General features: G+C 41.6%; 1 protein-coding gene across 1 annotated transcript; it reads right to left on the bottom strand.

Moving 5' to 3' along the window:
- Positions 1-17653: 17653 nt before the first annotated feature.
- Positions 17654-25789, bottom strand: LOC139454456 (ciliary microtubule inner protein 1-like). Its single transcript, XM_071236171.1, has 3 exons — positions 25585-25789; positions 19745-19826; positions 17654-18734 (listed from the first exon to the last, which is right to left on the bottom strand). The coding sequence occupies exons 1-3, from the start codon at positions 25662-25664 to the stop codon at positions 18477-18479; spliced, it is 420 nt and encodes a 139-aa protein (XP_071092272.1). The 5' UTR covers positions 25665-25789; the 3' UTR covers positions 17654-18476.
- Positions 25790-26954: the final 1165 nt, after the last annotated feature.

Genomic DNA, 26954 nt, shown 5'->3' with positions numbered 1-26954 from the left:
TTGCTGCGACTTTTCTAACCCGGGGGTATTTAATCTAATTATTCGCGTTAAAGGTGTATAGCTAGAAAATATATTAAAAAAACTGTTCATCATAAGTATGATCAAATTGGATCCCAAACTACAAGATATGTTACACTCTTAGCCACAATAACGCCGAGATATCTGAATCGAGTTCGCCGTCACTGCTGAAGAGCGTTTTGATTGAGGTAAGGTCAAGGTCGTGATCGAGTTTTAATTAAGTTACCAGCGATCAACCTCTTTAGTATTGACAGATTAAGTGAAAACATATTTAAAAAGTCGGACACATGAAATAGGCCCAGCCGAATGCAATGGAATGTATCAATAAGGACGACTTTAGGAAGGAAACGTCGATATTTTGACGTTTGTTCGACGTACAGAACGCACTATATCTAACGAGGCGTCATTAAACTTGCAATTTGGGTAATGATACATGTCAAGTATAAAAACAAAGGGAGATAACCGAAGCTACGGAAAACTAATTCCATCTGAATCTCTCATCTGTTCTCCAGTTAAGAATAAAGGAAATTCTGACGTCCATTTCCATGTTTTGAAGAGGCATCAAAGGGAGGTAATTAAGTAAAATGAGATAGGTCAGCGGAGGTCAGCGGCTGCATATTTCACGCAATTACGGCATGTCGTCAAATGGGTATTACAAAATAATTTGAACACAAATAAAATGCGGCATTTATGATCATTTCATCTCTTTATCTAAAAAAAGCCCTTGGCTTGACCCAGGTTTGGTTGCTGCGGTGCACATGGCCGGCGCTCTGCACGTTCTGCACGAGAAGATCGATACGACGAGCAGACGACAGTGTTGGTGAGTCTGTTTGAACTCGCGCCGCCAGCGGGGGGAACGGGTGCAGAGGATGGGAGGCTATTTTTCCTGATTGGTAGGCATCACGATCAAACCATCTACTCAATTGTGTGGCAACAACATTTAGAAATACGGCGTGTTCAGTATATTAGAAATTGGTTTTTTTTCAGCTTTTTTTTAAATGAAAATAATTTACAAACATTCTGACACTGACACAGCAGCGTTGGTGCCCAGACCGTGGCTCACTTCAATGGCACCTTTCAACCGTATCGGCTTTTTTGTACCCCATAAAAATCTGCTTAATGGGTAACTATTCGACAAAATTAACCACATCACCTTGGCAGAGTGTTATGCTAACATACTAACCCTGAAATAAAGTTGAAGACAAATAAAAATTATATAAAGGAGTATAGGCTGCTTGAGCTGAAGAGGGGATGAGTAAAGACTGCTAGAGCTGAAGAGGGGATGAGTATAGACCGCTGGAGCTGAAGAGGGGATGAGTATAGACCGCTGGAGCTGAAGAGGGGATGAGTAAAGGCTGCTAGAGCTGAAGAGGGAATGAGTATAGACTGCTATAGCTGAAGAGGGGATGATTATAGACTGCTGGAGCTGAAGAGGGGATGAGTATAGACTGCTAGAGCTGAAGGGGTGATGCATACAGAATGCTAGAGCTGAAGGGGTGATGAATACAGACTGCAAGAGCTGAAGAGAGAATGAGTATAGACTGCTAGAGCTGAAGGGGATGGGGGATGAGTAGAGGCTGCTAGAGCTGAAAAAGGGACGAGAATGGAATGTGTTTGTGTGAGTGACAGTATGTGCTTGAACTTGCAGCTTCCATTTTGTGTACTTACCTTATTTACTGCAGTTTTTTCTTGTCACATAGATACGAATATGAATACCACTGACGTCTTTAATTTAATGTCTTTTTTTACTGGAGGCAGGGGTTTTGGACATAATAAAACAGTAAGCCTGAGAAAGCTATATCAATTATTTCACACTTCTTGTGAACTAGCATGAATTGGCCGATGAAATCAGCGCTTCTGTATGTAGCGATGATGCCACAAATTCCTCACATCTTTGAAGTAATCATAATTTCGAAACGCACATCCACTACCTTATGGTTCTTAGCAAAAGAAGACGGTGGTTCGATTCCCAACATGGGTACATTGTGTGAAGCCCATTTCTGGTGTCCCCCGCCTGATATTGCTGGAATATTGCTAAAAGCGGCGTAAAACCATACTCACTCAATCACTCTGAGCAAACGAAGTAGTATTTTCATCCAATGTACAAACTGCAGAGGCGGATCCAGGATTTTTATAATGGAGGGTGCACAGGTAAAGAGTCCGAAAACAGGGGTGGGGGCGCCAGTAGATCTGTTCTAGAAAATTATCAGGTATCCGTTTGATTAAAATCCTGCCATATTATGTCGTTATTTGAAATCGTGTTGCTCCGGACTATTGTCTAGCCACACATCTGACATCTGATGTCGGTTTCGAGTGTATTATCGTGTGTGACGTCAGTTCTCACATGCGTGAAGCGACATCGTAAAAGGTGAGATTGTATCACCAGACATTATTAGTACATTGAATCAGTCCCGAAATTATTAGCACTTAAATTTTCCCCCCGCGTCTTTCCGTTACAATTACCACGTGGTGTTGGTATAATTCTGGTTCTGATGTCAGTATCCTCTAAGCAAGGGCACGGGTGGCCCAGTTGCTGATTGCTGTGCAGGGTTGTGTGTCAGAAACCTATGATCCCGTGGTCGAATCCCGGTTCGCTCTATTATGGTTCTACACTTGTCAGCACAAACCGAATACCTGTGGGCTGGAACGCCGTGATATAACTGATATATTGCACAAAGCCGTGCTAAACCCAGCTCATTCGTTCACGCATTCAAAGTACCAGACACGTTGGAGTATTCCTCAGGGCTATAATTTGTTTGTTTGTTTATTTGTTTGTTGTTTAACGCCGGTCATCGGTCTGTAAATAATCGAGTCTGGACCAGACTATCCAGTGATTGACACCACGAGTATCGATCAACGCAATTGGGATACGATGACATGCATCCACCAAGTCAGCGAGCCTGACCACCCGAACCCGTTAGTAGCCTCTTACGACAAGCATAGTCGCATTTCACGGCAAAAATGGGTTGCTGAAGGCCCATTCTATCCCATCCCGGATCTTCACGGGTCTAGGGCTGAGACGAGTGTTAGATGGAAATATAGAGGTGTTAACAACACTAGCATAAACAACAGATGGTTTAATGACATACTATTCCGTGGACAGAACGTGGCGCCGCCAGTTGGTTACAGCCTTTGCTAGACACCCCATTCCGATTTCCAACAATGGAAAAGTTCTAATCTAGTGGCGTTCCCCGCCGTCAATGGACAGTGTAAAAACGTGACAAAGATTGTGTCTGGGGCCCAGCTGGTCGAGATGGGACATCTCACACGCCATCTACGTCGCACGTGCAAACTGTCAGTGAAGGCCCCGGGTTACCGCCGTCCCATGAACGTGTACGACATTTCATGAACTCTCGCAACGTGTGCGACACCCCGAACGACTCGTGCACAGCTGCGGCATCGCCATTGCGTGAACGCGACATGACAACTCATAAGGCAACATATCATGTCCTGCTCAGTCGTTGATTTCATTTTGCTCGTGCTGTGTGTGTGTGTGTGTGTCAGACAAGTGCATTGCTTGTGTCATCCTGATTTCATTAGCTATTTGTTTAAAGGTGCGACAGGCTTTTAAGAATCTATATTTGGTTTGTTACTTAATAAAACTATTCGTTTAAAACAGAAATACATTTTTCACAGATTTATGTTACGTCAGGCGCCTGTGATTTCAGCTGTTGTTTTACACGTTCCAGTTATATTTTGTGATGAAAGGCTGAGAATACACGATGTTCCCCTCACAACTAGGAACACGTACGAGGGACATGCACCCGTTGCTTCTTATTTTTTTCCCCCACGAATCAATATGGCGTCAATATTTTAAATTTTTTTTTTGACAATTAGAAAGTTAAAAGGGATAAAACTAGCATGTGTCGTTTTACGACATTTCATGCAGCGTTTACAGTGTTTAAGCTATTGGGGACAAAACTCATGTTGAGAATTTTTTAAAACTTTCTCGAGTTTATTATTATTTTATTTGTTTTCTACATTCCACTCGATAGTACTGACCTAATTAGTCGGAAGGAGGATATAAAATCAGTGGAGCTCGAGCTCTGGCGCTTACAGCGTCTCGCCCGGCTGACTCTGAGTGTTTTGAACTGTGCTGAAGGCACGTATGGGCCCCGTGGTCTTAGGCACTGCAATTAGTGGTGAGAAGTTGCGTCCCTTCAGCGTGTCAGGATATGCTGATCCGCCCGACTAGGATTGTTAGACCAGGTAAAGTGTTAAAGTTTACATTTGCTTTTCTGTGGTGAACGACCTTCAAAAAGACATCGTAATAGAGCTGGTCCACGGTATGTCTTCAGCGGTCACATTCAGATGGGTTGTTGATTTGTTTAACGCCCCACCACAATATTCCAGCTATTTGACGGCGGTCTGTAAATAATCGGGTCTGGACCAGACAGTCCAGTGATTGACACCACGAGTATCGATCAACGCAATTGGGATACGATGACATGCATCCACCAAGTCAGCGAGCCTGACCACCCGATCCCGTTAGTAGCCTCTTACGACAAGCATAGTCGCCTTTTACGGCAAGCATGGGTTGCTGAAGATCTATTCTTTCCCGGATCTTCACGGCTCCAAACTTCCAAGGAGTGTTAGTTCGTTTGAACTTGGCGCCCATCTGAAGTTTCGCCTGTGTTGGAACAGAGCCGATGGTATGGGTCGACATGAAGTGTGATCGCTCTTTGACAAGTTCCAGCAGACAGTTTCCAGGAGGTTCTTGTCTTTATCCCGCGATTCGCTGTGCAGAGTTGCGTCCCTTGGACTAGCCAGACTCCTATGATTGTGGGTTCGAATTCCAGTTCACCCCGATTATGTTTCTAGGTTTATCAGTACCATACCTGTGCTCGTGGGTTCCATCGAAGTGGTAAACGTCTGAGATCTGCATCACCTCGGGCTTTCCCCCCACATTAAGCTGACACGCCGTGACATTACTGGAATACTGTTAAAAGCGGCGTTAAACCCAACTCACTCTAGCCGTTATCACTCTATAAATCTCCGACAAACATTTGTGTTAAGCCATGCTGACCTCGGTCTGTCGTTGATATTACGGTTTCAGGAATAGTAAAATCACCAGGACATAAAGATGCCGCGCTCACTTGATAATGAATATCAACTTCAAGAGATGAATGATTCATGGATGACCAGTATAGTTTTTAAATGTCATTGAAGTACAAGAGATCTATCACATCTGCATATTAAGATCGTTAGGCAAAGCTTTATGAAAGGGTTGGCTTTGGGAGTGAATCATTCGTGTTTGAATATGCACTAATTGCCCTCAACAGAATGGTTCCTCTTGGTTTGGGGATAAGGCTGGAATGTCCATTAGGGGAATGACGAAGCCAATGTGGATATCATGTCATAATCTCACAAAAAAACGTCGTGTGAATATTTTTCCTGAAGTCATTAATGTGTAATTGAAGGCTTCCATGCAGTCATGTTCTCATAGGGCACAATGACAAGAAGTGTGTTTAAAAAGGAATATCGGCAAATACGGATATATTAATAATGATGATGAAACACTGCCATAAGTTTCGTTATGTTTGTATGCTGAATATATCCCGTGAGAAACAAAATATTATCCCTCTTGGCTATTTTTAGAGCATTACCGATTCAATTCGTCTGTGCAGAGTGACGTCCCTTTGTTTTCCCTGGCTTTGTTTGTTTGTTGTTTGTTTGTTGTTTAACGCCGCACTCAACATTATTTCAGCTATATGACGGCGGTCTGTGTAAAAAATCGAGTCTGAACCAGACAATCCAGTGAGTGATACACTGAGCATCGATCCACGCAATTGGGATCGATGATATGCATCAACCAAGTCAGCGAGCCTAATCACCCGATCCCGTTAGTCGCCTCTTACGACAAGCATAGGACTCAAACTTCCAAGGACTGCTAGTTTGTTAGAACTTGGCCCCCATCTAAAGTTTCGCCTGTGTTGGAACAGAACCGATGGTATTGGTAGACATGAAGTGTGACGCTCTGCGACAAGTTCCAGCAGACAGATTCCAGGAGGTTCTTGTCGTTATCCCGCAATATCCCTTAATGCCGAGCGCCAGACAAGGTAACAACAAGTACCATCTTTTAACGTCTTTAGGCATGACGCAGCCGGGGATAGAACTTCGGACCTTCCGCTCTCCGGGCGGACGCTCTACCACTAGGCCACGGAGGCGGTCGGAGAAAACAGAACCAGTCTGGCAAGACTTAAGGGCACAGCCAATCTGACATCATTAACATTTTTCTGGAGAAAACAGAACCATTCTAGAAACTCTTAGAGGGACAGCCAATCTGGCATCATGAACATTATTCTGGAGAATAACAGAACCATTCTGGAAACTCTTAGGGGGTAGCCAATCTGGCATCATGAACATTATTGTGGTGAAAACAGAACCATTCTGGAAACTCTTAGGGGGTAGCCAATCTGGCATCATGAACATTATTGTGGTGAAAACAGAACCATTCTGGCAACACTTAGGAGGGCAGCCAATCTGGCATCATGAACATTATTCTGGAGAAAACAGAACCATTCTGGAAACTCTTAGGGGGGCAGCCAATCTGGCATCATGAACATTATTCTGGAGAAAACAGAAGGCTCTGGCAACACTTAAGGGGACAGCCAATCTGGCATCATGAACATTATTGTGGAGAAAACAGAACCATTCTGGCAACATTTATTCGGATAGCCAATTTGGCATCATGAGCAATATTGTTGAGAAAACATAACCATTCTGGAAACTCTTAGGGGGGCAGCCAATCTGGCATCATGAACATTATTGTGGAGAAAACAGAACCATTCTGGCAACATTTATTCGGATAGCCAATTTGGCATCATGAGCAATATTGTTGAGAAAACAGAACCATTCTGGAAACTCTTAGGGGGGCAGCCAATCTGGCATCATGAACATTATTGTGGAGAAAACAGAACCATTCTGGCAACATTTATTCGGATAGCCAATTTGGCATCATGAGCAATATTGTAGAGAAAACGGAACGCTCTGGCAGCCTTGGGCGGGTATAACTAATTTGACATTACAAACAGGATTCTTCTGACAGCCTTTGGCGATGTGGCAAATTTGGAATTATATTTGACAGACTATGTTGTAGACAATGACTTTATTTCGTGACAAGTATGCCAAAATACATGGAAACACTCGTGTTTATGACCCACCAGCCATCTCTAGACAAACTTGATACTATAATGTCTAGACTCGTTTGCCCAATTAATAATAGAGAACTGTTTGCATTATTCAATATCCATACCAATGAACATAGTTTTATTAAAGTGAATAACGCCAAGAACACTGCATGTATTCATGTAAACTTGGTGCTCGAGCGATCATGCGTTTTGCACTTTTGCTTATCATGACATCTACACATCTAGGAAATGAGTCACATAACAGCCAGACATTGATTAGCATATTTCATTTTGAATCTATTGCGCATGCTTAATATGAAAGACGTATGTTTAAGGATGGCATCTCGTACACATGATATCTTTCAATATTAATTTTCCAGCTATTACCACAAAATTAACGTTGTAATTGTGCCAGACTGGCGAAATGAGAGAAACACAATCACTGAGTCTAGTCTCCCTGGTCTGGGTGGGAATATCTCGGTAGCTGGTTTATTCTCAGCTATGTTCTCAACGAAAGTGCTGTAATTCGTTGTGAAGAGTGGCGTCCTTTAGTGTACCTAGATACCATGATTTTTAATATGAATTGGTGGACAAATCATGATGACATATTATTTTCTGCCTGTTGGACTTGATAATACAGTAAACTACGTTATAACGAACTCAAAGGGACTACTAATTTTAGTTCCTTATAACCGTAGTTTGTTATAAGCATATATACAGCATAACTACAGCAATTTCACTGAGGCATCAAATGTGGAAATGTCCTCCACAATTAAAATGCTTTACTGAGGCATCAGTCCATCGATATACCTGAAGCTTAGGTTAAACATCTTTGCCAGATTCCCTTGTTTGGATTTTGCCAATCCTTGAAATTCTGACTCATATGCATAAAGAAACAGGTCAGCAAGGAGGGGAGTACAGTGGTGCCCATGTGTCAACGAGAGTACTGTTAGTTTCTGGCTGAAGTCAACAAGCACATGTTATTATTTGCGGCCTTGGGAAACTGATAATATATCTAAACGATATTGACAAACATAGGATATTTTTGCCGCGAAAACAACTCGACCATGGCCACTGGGGCGTTATGACACGTTATAGCATATGAGTTGTTTTCATATATGCCACCTGTTGCTCTACACCGGGCTGGAAACATTCGCATAATTTGCACTTAAACACGCGTAACTATGTATAACCAACATGTTTGCTGTCTTTGAAACCATCACTGCGTGCGTGCGTGCGTGCGTGCGTGTGTATGTGTGTGTGTGCGTGCCTGCGTATATGTTGACAGTGGGGCAGGGTAGTGGGGATGGTAACAGTACATATACCGTGCTCAAGAATTTTCTTAACGATGCAAGATGACCGCCATTCACAGAAAGAGGATATGCCTCCTGGGAACTTTCAGGGAGTACATGTTGGGATTTGAAGTGAATAAAGTGACTGCAAGATAACTATTCATTTCCTCACAATCTGTGACAATCATTTCATATTCAGCCATGGGCTCACACGCAAAATTTTAGCGTTTTACCCTGTTCATATCATCATGAAAAGCAAACAACAACAACAACAACACGACAAAAATACATCAAACAAAACAAATAACGCAATAAACAATATTAGGTGTGGTTTCATTGAAGCAGGAAACAACTTGGGATGCTGCGTGTGTAGGCGGATCATATAATGAAACATTCAGGTGTCAATCTGACTTTGTCTACATCCTTTGATTTTAATTCTAAAATGGACATTTTACACCTGTCTTTAAGTATCACAATGTTTTTATCCGTCCTTTAATTTATACATTCACTTACCAGAGTGCTAGGATATTCACTTGCATTTTCAATGTATCATTGACTTCGGACATTACCTAAATTAATCATACGGCGCAGCATCGTGTGGCAGTGTACTGCAAAGAGCACTCCGCTCAAAGCTTTGACCATTAGAGTGGTTCCCCTTTGATTTTGGTTACTCCTAAATTCATACAGGAAATTCACTGAAATATGATTTTTGTTTTCATAAAACAGTCAAAGAAAATGAAATTAATTTGAGAGGATTAATCATCAGAAATTTGAAAGCGTGCTAAAAGCATAATTTATTATTTCAAAAATATGTTTGTGACGGTGCCCCCCCTATTAAGACTAGTGCTATTTTCTTCTTTAGTGATAGAAATATACTACTACATGTTGACAATAATTTTGAATTTAGGTAATCTTTAATCCACACAAAAAATGATGTAAATATATTTGAAATGATATTTTCATATTCAAGACCAACCCATGTCGACGTAGCCCGTGTATCACCCCATGTCGACGTAGCCCATGATCACCTCATGTCGAGATAGCCTATGATCCCCCATGTCGACGTAGCTCGTGTATCACCTTATGTCGAGGCTGCCCGTGGTGACTTCATGTCGAGGTAACCCATGATCACCTCATGTCCAGGTAGCCCGTGATCACCACATGTCAATAGCCTGTGATCACCCTTTGTCGACGTAGCCCATGATCACCTCATGTCGAGGTAGCCAGTGATCAACCCATGTCAAGGTAGCCTGTGATCACCACATGTCAATAGCCTGTGATCACCCTTTGTCGACGTAGCCCATGATCACCTCATGTCGAGGTAGCCAGTGATCAACCCATGTCAAGGTAGCCTGTGTATCAACCCATGTCGAGGTAGCCTATGATCACCTCATGTCGAGGTAGCCTATGATCACCCCACGTCGAGGTAGCCTGTGATCACCTCATGTCGAGGTAGCCTATGATCACCCAAAGTCGACGTAGCCCATGATCACCTCATGTCGAGGTAGCCCGTGATCACCCCATGTCGAGATAGCCCATGATCACCTAATGTCGAGGTTGATCCACGACTACAGCTTTAATGCTTAGTAATATATGACATGTTAATGCACGGAAGACATGTTGTGCTAAGTCGGCCATGTTGACATTCCAGGTATTTAAATAAGTACTGGTATGTCGTCTAGACTTTGAGTCATTGTGTCACAGGCAGTAAAATGTTTCAACAGAAGTTCACTGTAAAACGATTTTGATGTGCAAGCAAATTGTACAGTGTATGTCGGTATACAAGCAAGGCCACAGCATATCATTAAATGCATTTAATAACATATGAAAAACTAGTATTCATATTTAGCATGCGAAACAGGTCGTGATGGGGCTTATAATTGGTTTCCTTTTTTTACCACGTATATGCTGAAGCAGGTCGTATAACAGGTGCATATCGTATCACATATCTCTACGCATTGTATATAACTATTGTCAATGAAAAATCGTGCATGAACACGAGAACACGTTGCAGCTATTGCAATATATTTCCCCTTTACAGCAAAACTTGCAGATCAGCATACATGCACGCGTTCGCCCATGTAATGTAATTTCAGCGAAATATTTGTCAAGCTCAACATATTCACGTGACTTTTAATGAGAGACCTAAGTGCAAGTGAGTGAGTGAGTTTGTTGTAACGCTACTTTGAACAGGTTTTTTTCAGTTACATCACAGCGTGTCAGGTTAATGTGGGTGAAAGCGATTTGACCACTGGGCTAAGCCAGTGCAAACAATTATTATCTCAATTACACAAAGACAATGTCTCTCACAAAGCAGCAATTAGAACGTCTAGACTAGAAATGGTCCACAGAGCGTGGAACATATCGTCCCTGTTTTATTGAATCATCCTAATCAATGGCAGACAACACAGGGTTCAGTGAAACGCTACAATGACTAAAACTGGGCTGCCTCACCTCCTAGGCAACATCATCAGCGGTGATCATAATACTCTAGTTAAGAGGTACCCAGGCAGGCAGTGAACGGCAACCGTTCTGGTGACCTTATACTAATAAACATGGCGTTACGTCAACGACAGAGAATAATGAGTCTCAATTGTCGGACGAAACCGATTCCATTGGACATGTAGCGCAAACGCAGCCTACCCATGGAACCAGGCTGCGACTGGGTTGCCTTGCGATTTAAAGGCGCCTCTGCTGCCCAGTGCCCAGTCCAGTACCCCGTTAACATGCGCCTCTATACATATGTGTGTATATGTGCATACGCGTGTAGAAATACATACGTGAGTTTCCTTGTCATGTGAACGCGTTTACTCATTTGTGTTTATTTACACCAGGAGCAAATTTGCATCATGTCTGGAGCAGGTGCAAATGTAAATATAAATTTGTATCATGTCTGGAGCAGGTGCAAATGTAAATGTAAATTTGCACTGTGTGTATATGTTGCAATGTGAGCGTTTCTGTTAACGTGAGAGGATGATCTAATTAATATCTGTTCTTTTGCTTACACCAAACAAATTGTCAACAGTTGCCAACTTTTATGCGTTTTATGAGTTGAGCGGACGGTGTTTTCTTTTGGCAATGCGGCAACGCGACAATGTCCCTTACAGGATTCCGTAGTATGTCCATACATCTGGGTACAGTGGGTGAAGTCTATTGAGATGTGGGGGCACGGGTGGCCCAGTCGTCTTAGGCGCCGCGATTCGCTGTGCAGAGTTGCTTCCCCTGGATGAAATGAGTATGGTGCGGTCAGCCTCTCTGATTTACGGTCACCCGATGGCGCGGGTCGTTTCTCGGGGTTTCAATCACATGATTGTCTGGTCCAGACTCGACTATTTACAGGCCGTGGTGATACATGTGGAATATTGCTGGACAACATACGCAACATACTAGGTACAGCAACGTTCTTGGTCAATAGGTTTGTTTAGCGCCGCAATGTGCATAGCCATAATCGAGTCAGGATCAGACAAGCCAGTGATTGATATTAAGAGCAATGATCAACACCGTCAGGGTACGATGACATGCAATCAACCACTTCACCGAATCTCACTATTCGTGTGTGTGCGTGTGCGTGTGCGTGCGTGCGTGCGTGCATGTGTGTGTGTGTGTGCTAGCCCGGTCTAATGCCGATTTTAAAGCGCTAGCCCACTGAAATACCATGCCGCAGTTTAACATGAATCCCCCACTGAGACACAGCATACTGACTCCGAGCCGACCAGTCCTTGTTTTAGCCCCTCAATGCTGAGCCCCAGACAGGGTGACAACAAGCACCACCTTTGAACGTCTCCGGGCAGATGCTATCTTCTAGTCAATACATTAAGGCATAGGTAGGTTGCTGGGGACCAATTCTAACCCAGCATCCCCACGGGATATTGTAGATATGACAAGAGGCAGCAGACAAAATGAAAACAATAAAAAGAAAGTCACACAAAATCAAACCATAAATATCAAAAAAAGACAAAAAGGATGTAAAAGCAATATTTCAACTAAAAAATAAAATTTACTTTTTAAATTATTTTGTTTCAATTTTGCAAAATGTAAACTGGTTCGTACGAAGAACTGGTCATCTATTGATCCGGACTAATTGTGATCTATACATAAAAAGGTGATGATAGAATAAATACAACACAAGTACGTTATTTTTCAAGAAAGCTTTATCTGACAGAGGTAGTGATTGTCAACAATACAGACAACAAAGGCAGATGACGTAATACTGGCTGGTACCCTTGGTAACACATACTAAACAAACAACACAGTTTACAAGACCGTTTACATACTAGTGTGTGCATACTAACCCAAAGTAAGTATCGTTACCACAGCAACAAAGAAACCCACGCGTTTCGGTGACAATCTCACTCCCCGCAAAATATAGTTCGCTCTCTGTAATATTCTTTAACAACTTGTAGTATATATATACAGTGGCGATAGCAAATGACTGCATTAGGTCCGGTTTCACAAAGTGGTCTTACAGTTACTACAGACTTAGAACTATATGGCTGGCCCTGTGATTTTAAAAGTGGATGATGGTCAGGCCAATTAACATTAGGCCACATGTCATACAAACGACATGAACATTTAACAAATGCCCTAATTTAAAAAGGGCAATGTTTTAGATTCATACGCGGAACTATTTCCGCCCAGGCCGAAAATGGGTAGCAAGCTGGTGAGAATTTAGTTCCTCTATAAGCAATCCTTAAAATATTTCATCTTGTATAGAAATACAAACTTTTTTCCGCTAAATTAGTTTATGTCTATTACGCTTTATACACGTATTATTTCGGAACTTGTTGGGCACCTGTGTAAACCTGGACAATTGAGAATATGATGAGTGTCTGCTATGTTAAGTGAGTGAGTGAGTTGGGTTTAACGCCGCTTTTAACAGTATTACAATTATATCGCGGCGTGTCAGCTTAATGTGGGAGGAAAGCCCGAAGTGATGCAGGTCTCAGACGTTTACGACTTCGGTGAAACCCACGAGCACGGGTATGGTGCTGACAAACCTAGAAACATAATCGGGGTGAACCGGGATTCGAATCCACAATCACAGGTTTCTGGCGTGTCTAAGGGACGCAACTCTGCACAGCAAATCGCGGCGCCTTAGACGACTGGGCCACCCGTGTCCCCGTCTGCCATATTGAACTGTGTCGCACACCTATGAGCAGGGGAGCTATCGGATGTTAAAACATACAATGGAAGCAGTGTATTCAAAGTTCTAATGGTTTGCAAAAGATGTAATACTTATGCGATAAAATGTTTATGGGAGTTTAAAGGATTTTTAAAAAAAAAGATAAAAAGGAGAACAGAACACGTTGTATGTAATGAAAGCTTGAATATAGATTTCAATTTATCATCACTCAAAGAGTTATTGGACATAAACTTGTTAATCCGAGTGGCTTTTTTAGTCACAAAATTGAGCTGTACATGCCGTAAATATGTTGTGTCTGTACCCCAACAGCCATTTCGTGCATCAGGTTGTAAACATGACACTAAAACTATTAAAAAATTATTGTTTACACGCAGTTTGAAACTCCGGTAATGCCAAACTGTCTAATGCTTCGGGTGTGTAGGAGTGTCGACATCGTCTAGCATACGTTGCAAATGAGTGCGAATTTCATTTCAGTGGTATAGATCTGCTTGAAGAGAGTATTACATCAGAGTTTAAAATACACCTATGACGTCATTCTATTGTTTCAACTGTAGATTAACTTACTTTCTGCAATGCAAGTTTTAAGCTCATGCATAAATGTAAGCACGTGCATTACAAATGTACTGGCCACAAAGACCAAATCGCACACAATGCACGTTCAGTACGAATGTACGGGATTGTTCTATATATAAGGGATGTTCTTTCCGTGCCGCATATTTATTTATTTATTTATTTATTTATTTATTTATTTATTTATTTATTTATTTATTTATTTATTTATTTATTTATTTATTTATTTATTTATTTATTTATTTATTTATTTATACTTTCAGGCTGTATTTCACATCTGACTACAACTTATTTTGTCGCTTTTGTTTCTGATTTTGTATGAGATTGTAAAAACCTCGGAGCTGTTTGTGTTAGTTGATGCCGTATTATAATAATAATAATAATAATAATAATAATAATAATAATAATAATAATAATAATAATAATATGGAGCATACATATACGCGTGCAGTTAATATATTTATGAAACCGTCAATACAAATTGACGAACAGTGCTGTGTATAGTTACATCCTAAGTAGTAATTATGTATATTTTATATACACGTTTTTCAGTCTTTGGCGATATTTTCAGATCGTAATCTTTAATGCAGTGTTTTGATGTTTATATCGATGGTGATTCAGCATTGCAACTACCAACTGTCTCGTGAACGCCATTGTACATTTCACCTAATACAACAGCCCGTCGTAGCGCCAACGAGCGGATTGCATTACGTCAATCCTCTTTCTTTTGACATTTATGAAGAATAATCAAAAATAATACTTCTCATTAAATGCAAAAATCCCCTTATGAATCAAGATTAAAGAGTTCTTTCAACTAGAAGTCTTTCATATCAGACACGCGGCATCATACTCTCACGTTATGAAAAAATCGCATTTTCCTGACCGCTGATCGCAACAAAACTTGCATGTTGTTTCCAGACGGAGATACGATCGACGAGAAATAACTATCTTCTCCGTGGTTGCAAAATAATCAAATTGGACATGGCCAGTGATTCGAATGTTGTCGGCGAATATCTTTTCGCGGTGTGGACTGCAGTAATGAGATTCGGTTTCAGAGCATTTTCAAACGTCAATTATATCACGTGATTAGTTACTGCATGGACCCGCACGCGAGTTAGATTCGACTTCAATTATGGTTTTGTAGATTCCAAATAAGGAGGATATCAACATCAATTGAGGTCGCACAATCATTTCAGAGCCTAGTTCATGGGTCAAGAGCCACCGACAAAGGTTATGGGACGTTTATATGGCGGCTTAACAGCAAAACGATTTGTGCCTGTTCCAATGACATCATGGGAAGCCAGACCAAATATAGTAATAGGCACCACACGCAATATCGCATGTAATATATCAGGTGGTGTATATGTAATTTCACAAGAAATCGTTCTACATATTGATCAGCAGACATGGTGACTAAGGTCTATATTTAGAACATGACAATAGATTCGGTTACCAATTGTTGTAGTGCTTAAACCTAGATTAGTTTCACTTGACTAACAGGGAGATTGCCCTTTTCGCAACAATACCCAAGATTATGTTGATCAACTGCACTTAATACCTTTCAAACCATCGAAAGCGTACGCGTTCTTGAATGAAACTGCCGTCGATGCCTTTACAGTAACGGCATACCAACACCCTCAAAACATCATCTCGGCGGTTCCCATATTGTATTATTGTGATTATCAAACACGATCTTTATTATATAGATATTTTAATATTTTCAAATCAATAACGTGATTTTTTATGTGAATCGTAACATACTGAAACATAAGCCCGTTGTAATTATTACGCCTTCTTTGTTGATGTATGACAGCTTTGAAGCAGAAAAAAAAGAAAACCTTTTCAAAAACATTTATTCACCAACACCATCTCAATCTAAAGGTTTTCGCGCATGGTTGATTGTCGGGATCGCTAGGTTTAGTCGGGTGTATTGTTGAATCGTAATAATGTCTGTGGATGACTTAATATTAATCTCCCTTGCTGCAAGTGCGGAATAGAAGCCGATCAGCTAGTCATTATTATGTAACAATAGGCGCCAGACAAAGGACTGTTTATTGTTAATGTAAACATGAGGTGTGAAAATCGCTAGAAAATTACAATCTGTGAATACCGTTGCTTTACAAATCACGTTGATAATATCCTTCCCTGTTTAGCACCCTGAGCGAGGTGAGACAAGTCGCCTGTATAAGCCGTCGTCGCGCTGTCGCTGGTGACAATGCATTATTCGAAGCCGCTGTCTCCATCAATTAAATAAATTATTACCCAAATTCATTTGAATAACCACATACAATTTGTTTACTACCATACATTCTAGAATCTGTCTGTGGATCGATGGTTTGAAAGGCGGATTGATTTTAATTGAAAGTGAATACTATCCCATGGGGATATTCAATTAATTTCAAATTCTAATTCATTTTAATAAATTGCAACTTTTGATCATCAAGGCACAGCAATAACTTTTGACGTTTTGCATATCAATACCCGCACTGAATTAATAAATAAAAAAATATATATTGTTTTCTTTTTCTTTACATTACAACAATGAATAAGCGTAAAATAAATGTTAAGACTCTTAATGGGATCGATCTCTCTCTGTCCCAGCTCATGGTGTAATTTGCACTTTAACAAGTCACTTTATATTTTATTTAAAAAAAAACACTACTTAAGAGAATAATACACGAACCAGCACACCAGCAAATATGATTCATGCTCAAGCGTTAAATGTTATCTAAATTTCAAAGAACATAGCTTGATAGCAGAATTATCGTTTCAATTCAATATCAAAGCTACACTTTTTATATCAAAAGAATTTAGATTGAAGTTTGATAGTTCAATTAAGATCCACACTGAATGGAATCAATGCAACTTGAAGTCTTTGAAGATTATTATATGATTCGTTTCAGAAAAGTCTTCGAGGGGTCGATAAGTTCGGAGGTTATTCCACAAGGAACTATTACCACAGACACCGTCAAGTCTATGAAATGTAAACTTACAATGAAACATTTCCCAGCAAGGGATTCGAGCTAGCATACAACATGGCTAGTTGTTCATAATGATGTACTCCACATTCCAACACGCACTATCAAGACGTATGACTAATGAAAGTCATTATTTGGAAATGTTTCAAATTCTGCATACTTTTCCTTAAAAAATGTTACATGTATTTGTAATACAAGAGTTTTTTTTAATACTTTTCTAAGATTGTAAACCAACATGAATTGATTGCATCTGGCTATATTCTCATTGTCTTGGAAATAGGTTGTTTTTTTCATGTTGTTTAGCGCCGAACTCAGCAATATTCCAGCTATATGATGGCGATCTGTAAATAATCGAGTCTGGACCAGACATTCCAGTGATTGACACCATGAGCATCGATCCACGCAATTGGAACACGATGACATGAATCAACCAAGTCAGCGAGCCCGACCACCCGATCGAGTTATAGTCGCCTCTTACGACATGCATAGTAGCCTTTTACGGCAAGCATGGGTTACTGGGTGAGTGAGTGAGTGAGTGAGTATGGTTTTACGCCGCTTTTAGCAATATTCCAGCAATATCACGGCGGGGGACACCAGAAATGGGCTTCACACAATGTACCCATGTCGGGAATCGAACGCTTTAACCACTGGGCTACCCTACCGCACCCATGGGTTGCTGAAGACCTGACTTGGATATATATAGAACTTCAGAACTTGTACTTGTAAAATAAATTATTTGTTTTACTGTTTGATATTCAATGTTAAAATTTATTTTGTAATATGAATATTTTTACGATTTATTTACGATTGTTAGATAAAGCACAATTCAATCATAAAGCACTCCTAGGCTGTGCTGTTGATTGTAAACGCACCAACACAGGATAAACAACGACCAGCGAATGCTGCAAGCACTATTCCCACCATCATCTCAAACTCAATCAAGTCAGTATCGTTTAAAAAGTCTTACTTTCTGGTCCCCGTAGATTCCCCGTCGTAATGCCCACATGTTCAGGCTACGGATAGCTCGGGTTTTGTTCAATGGTCAGGATGTGTTCAATGTTGTAAAATTTCTCCTCCATAATTCATAAATACGTTACGCGAGCGAGGGACGCTGTGGTTACGTAACCCTCCAGAGAGAGAAAGGTGACATAACCATTTTACCGTGAGGGTTTTAAACTATTTACATATATTCATAAGACTATTGAAAGCCAGCCTTGAAAAAATTTGGTAACTCGCATGCATTGGCTATAGCAGAAACGACAACCTTGTCTGCCACCCAACATGAAAATCAATCATACAATAGCGACAATACAAATTATATAAAATCTCTAGCCATTTGAAGCACTTAGTCCACCGCCTCCTGAGGCCAATTTAGTTGTTTCACCAAGCCACCTTTGGGTTTGGCGTATTTCCCATATTTTTCTAATGTGTGTTCCGTGCGGGTAGATCGCCATCCGATTTGCTGCGAGGTAGTTGACGGAAATGGCCGAGGCGAAGGTTGAACTTTGATGTACTCTTCAATTGGTGTTACGGGCCTGATTTGAATAAGCGTTGGGATTTCCCGTTTCCCCTTTTTCGCTTGGGGGAATTCATCCTTGACGAGCTGAAATGAGGACGTGATGAGTCGGTATTGATGGAAATACTGTTTTCCTTGACTGACCTATATTAATATTTCAAGGTCAATGTGATTAATCGCACACATCTAATGCATTAATTCGAATCCGAAAATGAACTTTTAATATGTAAATTGGATGGTTTAGGTTTATTAATGCAGGTACAGTCAACTACGGTTATAACGAACTCAAAGGGACCATTAATTGTAATTCGTTATAACCGTAGTTCGTTATAAGTATAGCAACAACGTTATAAGCATGTACAACATATACACACAAAATGGACGGGACCAAGAAACAGTTCGTTATATCCGGAAGTTCGTTATAAACGTAGTTTACTGTATATTTATTCGTATATTTATGTATCAATCGCAAAGTGTAATTTGAACAGTATTTCGGTTATATCCCAGCGAGTCAACTTGACGTGGGAGGAAAGCTGGAAGTGAAAGTGGTCTCAGACGTTTACCACTTTGGTGACATCCCCCAACCAGCATGGGTACGGTGCAGGCAAACCTAGAACAACAATCAGGGCGTTTCTGGGATTCGAACCCATGATGATAAGTTTTCTGCACGCCGAAGGGGCGCTTTAACCACTGAGCTACCCCACAGCATCGAAACCGGTCCGTCCGCGTGCCGAGCCAACGCTTTAACCCCTTGGCCACACTGCCGCCCCTTGAGTGTGAATATACTACTTTATATCCCCTTTGTTGTTGTTGTTTGTTGTATAACGCCGCACTCAGCAATATTCCAGCTAGATGACGGCGGTCTGCAAATTATCGTGTCTGCACCAGACAATCCAGTGATTGACATCATGAGCATCGATCCACGCAATTGGAATAGGATGACATACATCAACCAAGTCAGCGAGCCTGACCACCCGATCCAATTAGTCGCCTCTAACGACAAGCATAGTCGCTTTCTACGGCATGCATGGGTTGCTGAAGACCTATTCTACCCCGGATCTTCACGGGTCTTTATATCCCCTTTGCCCACAACTCACTTCTCTATGTGATCCGGCTAGAAAATTCCAGTTGGCCGGCCAGATCTTAGCGGCAGCCTCTTCCTGAGTGATGTGACCCTTCCTGAAAAAAACCCCAAACAATAAAACATAAATATGTATGTTCTCTCACCGTATTATTCCAACTACGTTGTGAGTGAGTATTGTTTTACGCCATTTTTAGCAATATTCCAACATTATCACGGCGGGGGACACCAGAAATGGGCTTCACACATTGTACCCATGTGGGGAATCGAACCCGAGTCATCGGCGTGACGAGCGAACACTTTCACCACTAGGCTACCCGACCGCCCCTACAACTACGTAGAGTAATGTTTGTAATCAACTCCAGAGTTTAAATTAGGAATGTCTGAATTCAGAACCGGGGAAAAAAGCGTTTACCCGCAGGACGTTGAGAACAGTTGTGCCTAACGCGACGTCGCGTAATAACACCCCCCCCCCCCCCCCCCCCCCCCCCTCCCCCGCTTATATATAGTGTGTGTGCGTGTGTGCGTGCGTGTGTGTGTGCTTGTACTAGTCCGGACTTATGCAAGTTTTATAGTGCTTACCCAACTGATATACCATGACGCAGTTTAACATAAACACCCCACTCAGGGCCGACCAGTCATTCTCTATCCCCTGAGCGCCAGACAGAGTAACAATAAGTACCATATTTAACGTCTATTGTATAACGCGGCCAGGGACCGAACACCCGACCTTCCGCTCTCCGGGCAGACGTTCTATCCACTACACCATGGAGGCGGCCTCCGGGCAGACGCTCTATCCACTACACCACGGAGGCGGCCTCCGGGCAGACGCTCTACCCACTACACCACGGAGGCGGCCTCCGGGAAGACGCTCTATCCACTACACCACGGAGGCGGTCTCCGGGCAGACGCTCTATCCACTACACCATGGAGGCGGCCTCCGGGCAGACGCTCTATCCACTACACCACGGAGGCGGTCTCCGGGCAGACGCTCTATCCACTACACCATGGAGGCGGCCTCCGGGCAGACGCTCTATCCACTACACCATGGAGGCGGCCTCCGGGCAGACGCTCTATCCACTACACCACTAAACTCAGAATTACGGGGTACCTGTCCCTCGTTAATGAATACGCCATATGCTCGGGATTAACACCATCAATTCACCTGGGAGAGACATACGTAGTTCCTCGTAGCTAGTTGGTTATTCTCTAAATCTTTCCCCAGTGACCTATGATTGGGGGTTCGAATCCCGGTTCGCCCCGATTATGTTTCTAGGTTTGTCAGCACCATACCCGTGCTCGTGGGTTTCACCGAAGTGGTAAACGTCTGAGACCTGCATCACTTCGGGCTTTCCTCCCACATTAAGCTGACACGCCGCGATATAACTTGAATACTGTTAAAAGCGGCGTTAAACCCAACTCACTCACTCACTCACTTTCCCCAATGAAACCATAACAGTGGGTTAACTCTCCATTGCATTTGACTGGTTACCGGTTCTCGAGGCGCGACGGGCGGCTTTGTTATATTCCAAAGAGGATTCTATAACTCCGACACCTTCTCAGAAGGTTAAGTAATGCTGCTGCATCTATACAATGCTTTCATTATATATTGCCGAATAATCTACAAACGAGATTTCGTGCTCTTTAGAACTGTTCCTCTATTTCTGGCCATGAGTATAAAGACACAATTTTCTTATTTAAATAGGCATGTATAACATTGCCGAATAATCTACAAACGAGATGTCCTGCTCTTTAGAACCGTTCCTCTATTTCTGTCCATGAGTATAAGGTCACACTTTTCTTATTTAAATAGGCATGTAAATAAGAAAATTGTGTCCTTATACTCATAACAAGTATAAAATTGCCGAATAATCTACAAATGAGATTTCCTGCTCTTTAGAACCGTTCCTTTATTTCTGCCCATGAGTATAAGGGCACAATTTTCTTATTTAAATAGGCACGTATAACATTGCCGAATAATCTACAAACGAGATTTCTTGTTCTTAAGAACCTTTCCTCTATTTCTGTCCATGAGTATAAGGAAACAATTTTCTAATTTAAACAGGCATGTGAAAGCATGACGGACTCCACGTTGGGCGTATGTGTTAGCGAATACTTACTCCATGTTAATTTACGTCAATGCACGTGATATCCTGTTTCCATATCAGGATACAGCATGAATAGACCAACATAGCATTACGAGTTTCACATAACTGTATTCCTGAAAATAGTTGTAGGTAGTTCAATGTAGTGACAAGTAAACGTTGGGAAAACAGGAAGTCATTTGTATAAACTATACACGCCAACATCACAGAGCAGCCGGAATACGAGCGTTAACGTATTGCGGCATTCTCAGAACAGAAGTTTGTCCCCTCACAGCTATGTGAGTGAGTGAGTGAGTGAGTGAGTGGACACCTTAACTGACGCGATACGTTAAAAAGAGGTGAGGTGAAATGGGGTTTAACGTCGCGTTCAAGATTATTGCACTGATATATCGACGTGCATGCCATGTGTGTGTGTGTGTGTGTGTGTTTGTGTGTGTGTGTGTAGGTGTGTGTGTGTGTGTGTGTGTGTGTGTGTGTTTGTTCATGTCCGTGCAATTGCCGAGTTTATAGTGCTAGCTCACTGAGATACCATGCCGCAGTTTAACATGAATACTCCACTCAGACACACTATACTGACTCCGAGCCGACCAGTCCTTGTTTTAGCCCCCTAGTGTCGAGCGACAGGCAGAGTAATAACAAGTACCATCTTTTACCGGGGATCGAACCCATGATCTTCCGCTCTATCCACTAGATCTCGGAGGCGGGGTCGTTTTAAAGATGTCTTGTAACACTTTTGTTAGGATTGGTAATAGGGTAGTTATTATTTGATGCCGACAACTAAATATTGGGGAAAGAGACACACGCGAGTCACTGTATTAACAAGACAATCAACAGTCTTCCCGCTGACGTGAGCCAATGCTTTTACGCTATTTTCAGCATGTATTTTTCATCCATTGCGAGCAACGCTAACACTGACTGAACACGGTACACTGGTGCGGGGAATCTTAACCAGGTCTTCTGTTTGTTTGTTGTTTCAACGCCACATTCAGCAACATTCTAGCTATATGACGCCAGAATGTAAATAATCGTGTCTGGGAGAGACACTCCAGAGATTGATGTTGTCAACAACGATCCACGCCGCAATCAACCAAGTCACTGAGCTTGGGCACCCGATCCATTAAGTCCCCTTCTACGACGAAAAGGTTACTGTGGGTCAATTCCAACCCGGAATCCAAACAGAGCCAAAACACCTCTGGGACGAGTCCACACTTTAACCACCCGTCTAAACTGACGAGGCCAACTGTCTAAACTGACGAGGCCAACTGTCTAAACTGACGAGGCCAACTGTCTAAACTGACGAGGCCAACCGTCTAAACGGTCGTCTCTATGGTCAACAGGCTGTTGACTCAGGCCGCTTCAAGGCACTATATAGCGACCACACGCAAATGTAGTATATCAAGAGTGAGTATTGTTTAACGTCATGAATTACCCAAAAGGGTAGAATGATCGTTCGCTATAACTTTCCGTTATATATCGTATGTGTACTTTAGCAATTCTCAATACTGATTGGTCAGTTGAAGTCATAATACGTCACAGTGCTTCATTGTTGAAAAACTACGATATGACGTCACCCCTTGTTCTGACTTCCGAAATTGATTACATGGCGTCATTAGAACAACTGCGACCTTCATTGATGATTATCTGGAGGGTTGACATGTCATACGTTTTTCTTCGCGATTATCTGAAGGAATGCTGTAAGTCCCTCGCCAAAGGCTCTAGATTAACACCATTCATTCATTCATTCATTCATTCATTCATTCATTCGGGACATAATCCATAATTCCTCGGAGCGATTTGATCTTATTATCATCCAAAACTGTCTTCAACGGAAGATATCGCTTGATAAAAGTGGATAAAAGTGGAAAAAAATTCTCGGCAAGCCTCGGAGTTTTTCCTCTTTTATCACGTGTTGATATATTTGATATCAAAAGCCACTCGAGTGAGATTCTCTATTTATACACTCTTGGCACTGGTTATTACAGTTTACAAACTGAAAATGTTGGAAGCGTGATTTTGGATGATAAATAGAATCTCACTCTCGTGTCTTTTGATATCACATATATCAACACGCGTCGATAAAGGTATAAAACTTTAATCGACTTGTGTTGATATATTGTTGGGTAAGTATCAATATTCCAGCAGTGTCACTGCAGGCAGTCGACCTCTTTAGGAATCGAACCCGGGACTTCTGAATGTTAAATAAAACAAACGCTGTTGAAACATTTTCAGAATTAAATTCAAAGGTCAAAGCTGATAACGGAGAGTCAGCAACTGAAGTAATATAATGTAATTTCGTATTTTTTGTTTGTTTGTTGTTAAACGCCGCACTCAGCAATATTCCAACTATATGACGGCCGTTTGTAAACAATCGAGTCGGAACAAGACGATCCCGTGATTAACATCATAAGCATCGATCCACGCAATTGGTAAACGATGACATGTATTAACCAAGTCAGCGAGCCTGACCACGCGCTCCCGTTGGTCGCCTCTCACTGCAAGCATAGTCGCCTTTTACCACAAGCATGGGATCTTGAAGACCTATTCCCACACGGTTCTTCAATGGGTTATATCCGTATTAACGTAGCCATTATGCCCCCGGTCCGCAGATTAATTTGTTCATAAAAGCGTGGGATATCCACTCTGTCCGTAATCCGTTATAGGCAGGTAGACACTATGAACATACAATGCCATTTAGAAATTGGTACTTGTCATAGGGGTACACAAAGTACGTGATCTAGACTACTAGTTGTCGGACTTTCATTTTTGTGGAAGCCTGGTGACTGAGTGGGCTAGATCGCCGACTTTGTGTGCTGGCGATTAGGTGCCTCACTCTGGCGGTGTGGGTTCGAATCCCGGACGGGACTCAACCCCAAAATGTACGAGAATCTGTACTTTACAAAGAAAGTGTTATCACAAATATAACATTTTTTACGGGTAGACGCTGTTCTTTCATACTCAGAATATATACAATAATACAATAGTCAACGGAAGCATTGGCTGAAAACTGATACGTAAATGAAACCCATAAACTAGAACACGTATGTTTAATTTTTTTAAAATTACCGATTAATTGTGAAACAGCGCAAATGTGTTTGGTCGTAAACTATGCACCATCAGTAAGCCATGTCATACGAAATACAATATTAGACACGGTTGATGGATTAACGATTGTGATGTTTAAAACGTGAAAGACGAAACTGATACTTAAAACAGAATGAAGGAACTGGCGGAAAGGAAGCATCTGTTAACGAATGTTAACCATGGTCGTATATCCTACAAAAACACACGTTCCCTCTTTGTAGAGTGAAAATAATACAGAATGGTCGCTGTCAGTGTTCATCGGAACGTATACCACAACTAAACGCATAATTCCCCGCAGTTGGGGGTAGCAACGGATCAGTGAACACTAAAGCTAACTAACAAATCATATCGATTATCTGTTTTTAAACAATGCGTGATTGTATTTACACTAGATAGGGAACTGTTAACATTGTTCAACCAACAGATGATGATTTGTTCGAATTACTATCGTAATAAGTCAGATAATTATTCTTGTTATATTTTTTGATGTACAATTATATTGTTTGTTATTGCTAGGGAATATAATCAATGGTATTAAATATAATGTGCCGCATTGCATAGAATCGGCAGGGAGATAACTATTATCTTGGTCAGGCTGAACTTGACACCGAAATTGATCACTAAAACAATATGGCGGACAGGCGACCCCGGCAGACGACATTTTACTCACCAGATTTGATCTTGAGCTACGTAGTTGCAGTTTGCCAGAGCTTTGCCCGTGGGTTTACCCCCAGTGACTCCAGACGCCATTTTTATCTGTCAAATTCCGGGTAAGGCCTCCTAGGTACCCTTATCCCCCTTTCCCCGACCCTCAGTCGGTTATGGCGTACTGGCCTGTTTGGTTTGCCACGTGCTACCATGGCGACAGGACGCTCTTATCCACCTGCCGCGATAGGTAAACAGCTGATTGAGCCTATGTGTTGGGTTTGCTTTCGTTAACCTAGGGACCGAGCAAGTCTCATGTTATGCTTATCTTCCCTTGGTCATGTGGTTGTCAGGCATGTAAACACGTCTTGGACAAGGCAAACAAATGTACAGTCATACTTATTAAGTTCGGGGTGTCGTGGGTTGGACTAAACTCTTGGCGGGAGCGTCCGGGTGAGATTGTCGGTTAATCTATAGCTATAATGCTGTGCTACGACACACAGATTGCATGCTTAAGTGATCGCACGCTGTAAGAGAGACATTCGGGACATACGTCTAGGGACTATTGAACTATCTGTATTGAATGAGGTGCGTGTCGGGAATATTGTTTTAAAGTGTTTAAAAGATTTATGACTCTAGTAATGTATTACTTCCCGCAGTTTGTCAATTTCCAACACAAAATGTTCCTATTAACAATATCGACGTAGATCAGATTCGCGGCAAATGTAAGTCTCCTGCCCCACTTACTAAATAATTGCCCGACTGACTGATAGACGGTATGAAGAACGAATTATGAATAAATTAGGACTTGAAGCATAAATCGTGAAGACTATGAAAACGTTTCTTGTTTAAATGAACGAACCCACTACGCAATTGTTAAACAGAAACATTAAAACACAAACAGACCACGTCTTTTAATCCTGTTTATGGCAAACACGGGAATATCAGTTCGAGGAACATGACGAGCACAAGAACACTTTTTATCAGGAATCTAGAAATATATTCTTTTATTGTACGTTACTCAGCAACCTAAGGCCAAGTATATTTCTTGTCTCGGAAATATGGGTCAAACTAGTTTTTTTTCGATTTCCGACTCACTCCAACACACATTCACAACAATACTACAGTAAACTTCGGTCATAACGAACTCAAAGGGACCACTAATTTAAGTTCGTAATAACCGTAGTTCGTTATAAGCATGTAACAGCATATATACAACAAACAGCCAGGACTACAAACTAAGTTCGTTATATCGGTATGTTCGTTATGAGCGTGTTCGTTATAAACGTAGTTTACTGTTAATGAAAACAGCGATACATATAGGGTATGTTAACGTGTTTGTCCTATGTTCGAAAATAAAACATGAGGATATGACATAGACATACAGAGTATATT

The sequence above is a fragment of the Haliotis cracherodii genome, unplaced genomic scaffold (genome assembly GCF_022045235.1).
Source record: "Haliotis cracherodii isolate W230 unplaced genomic scaffold, xgHalCrac1.p SCAF_10, whole genome shotgun sequence".
NCBI lineage: Eukaryota > Metazoa > Mollusca > Gastropoda > Lepetellida > Haliotidae > Haliotis > Haliotis cracherodii.
The sequence above is the reverse complement of the archived record's forward strand: the minus strand, read 5'-3'. Positions and strand labels throughout refer to the sequence as shown.

Coding starts and splice junctions, on each gene's coding strand:
- LOC139454456 (XM_071236171.1), bottom strand. CDS start 25,664: ATGGCGTCTGGAGTCACTGGGGGTAAACCCACGGGCAAAGCTCTGGCA. Junction 19,827..25,584: donor GTAGCTCAAGATCAAATCTG/GTGAGTAAAATG, acceptor GGTTTTTTTCAG/GAAGGGTCACATCACTCAGG. Junction 18,735..19,744: donor TAGCCGGATCACATAGAGAA/GTGAGTTGTGGG, acceptor TCCTCATTTCAG/CTCGTCAAGGATGAATTCCC.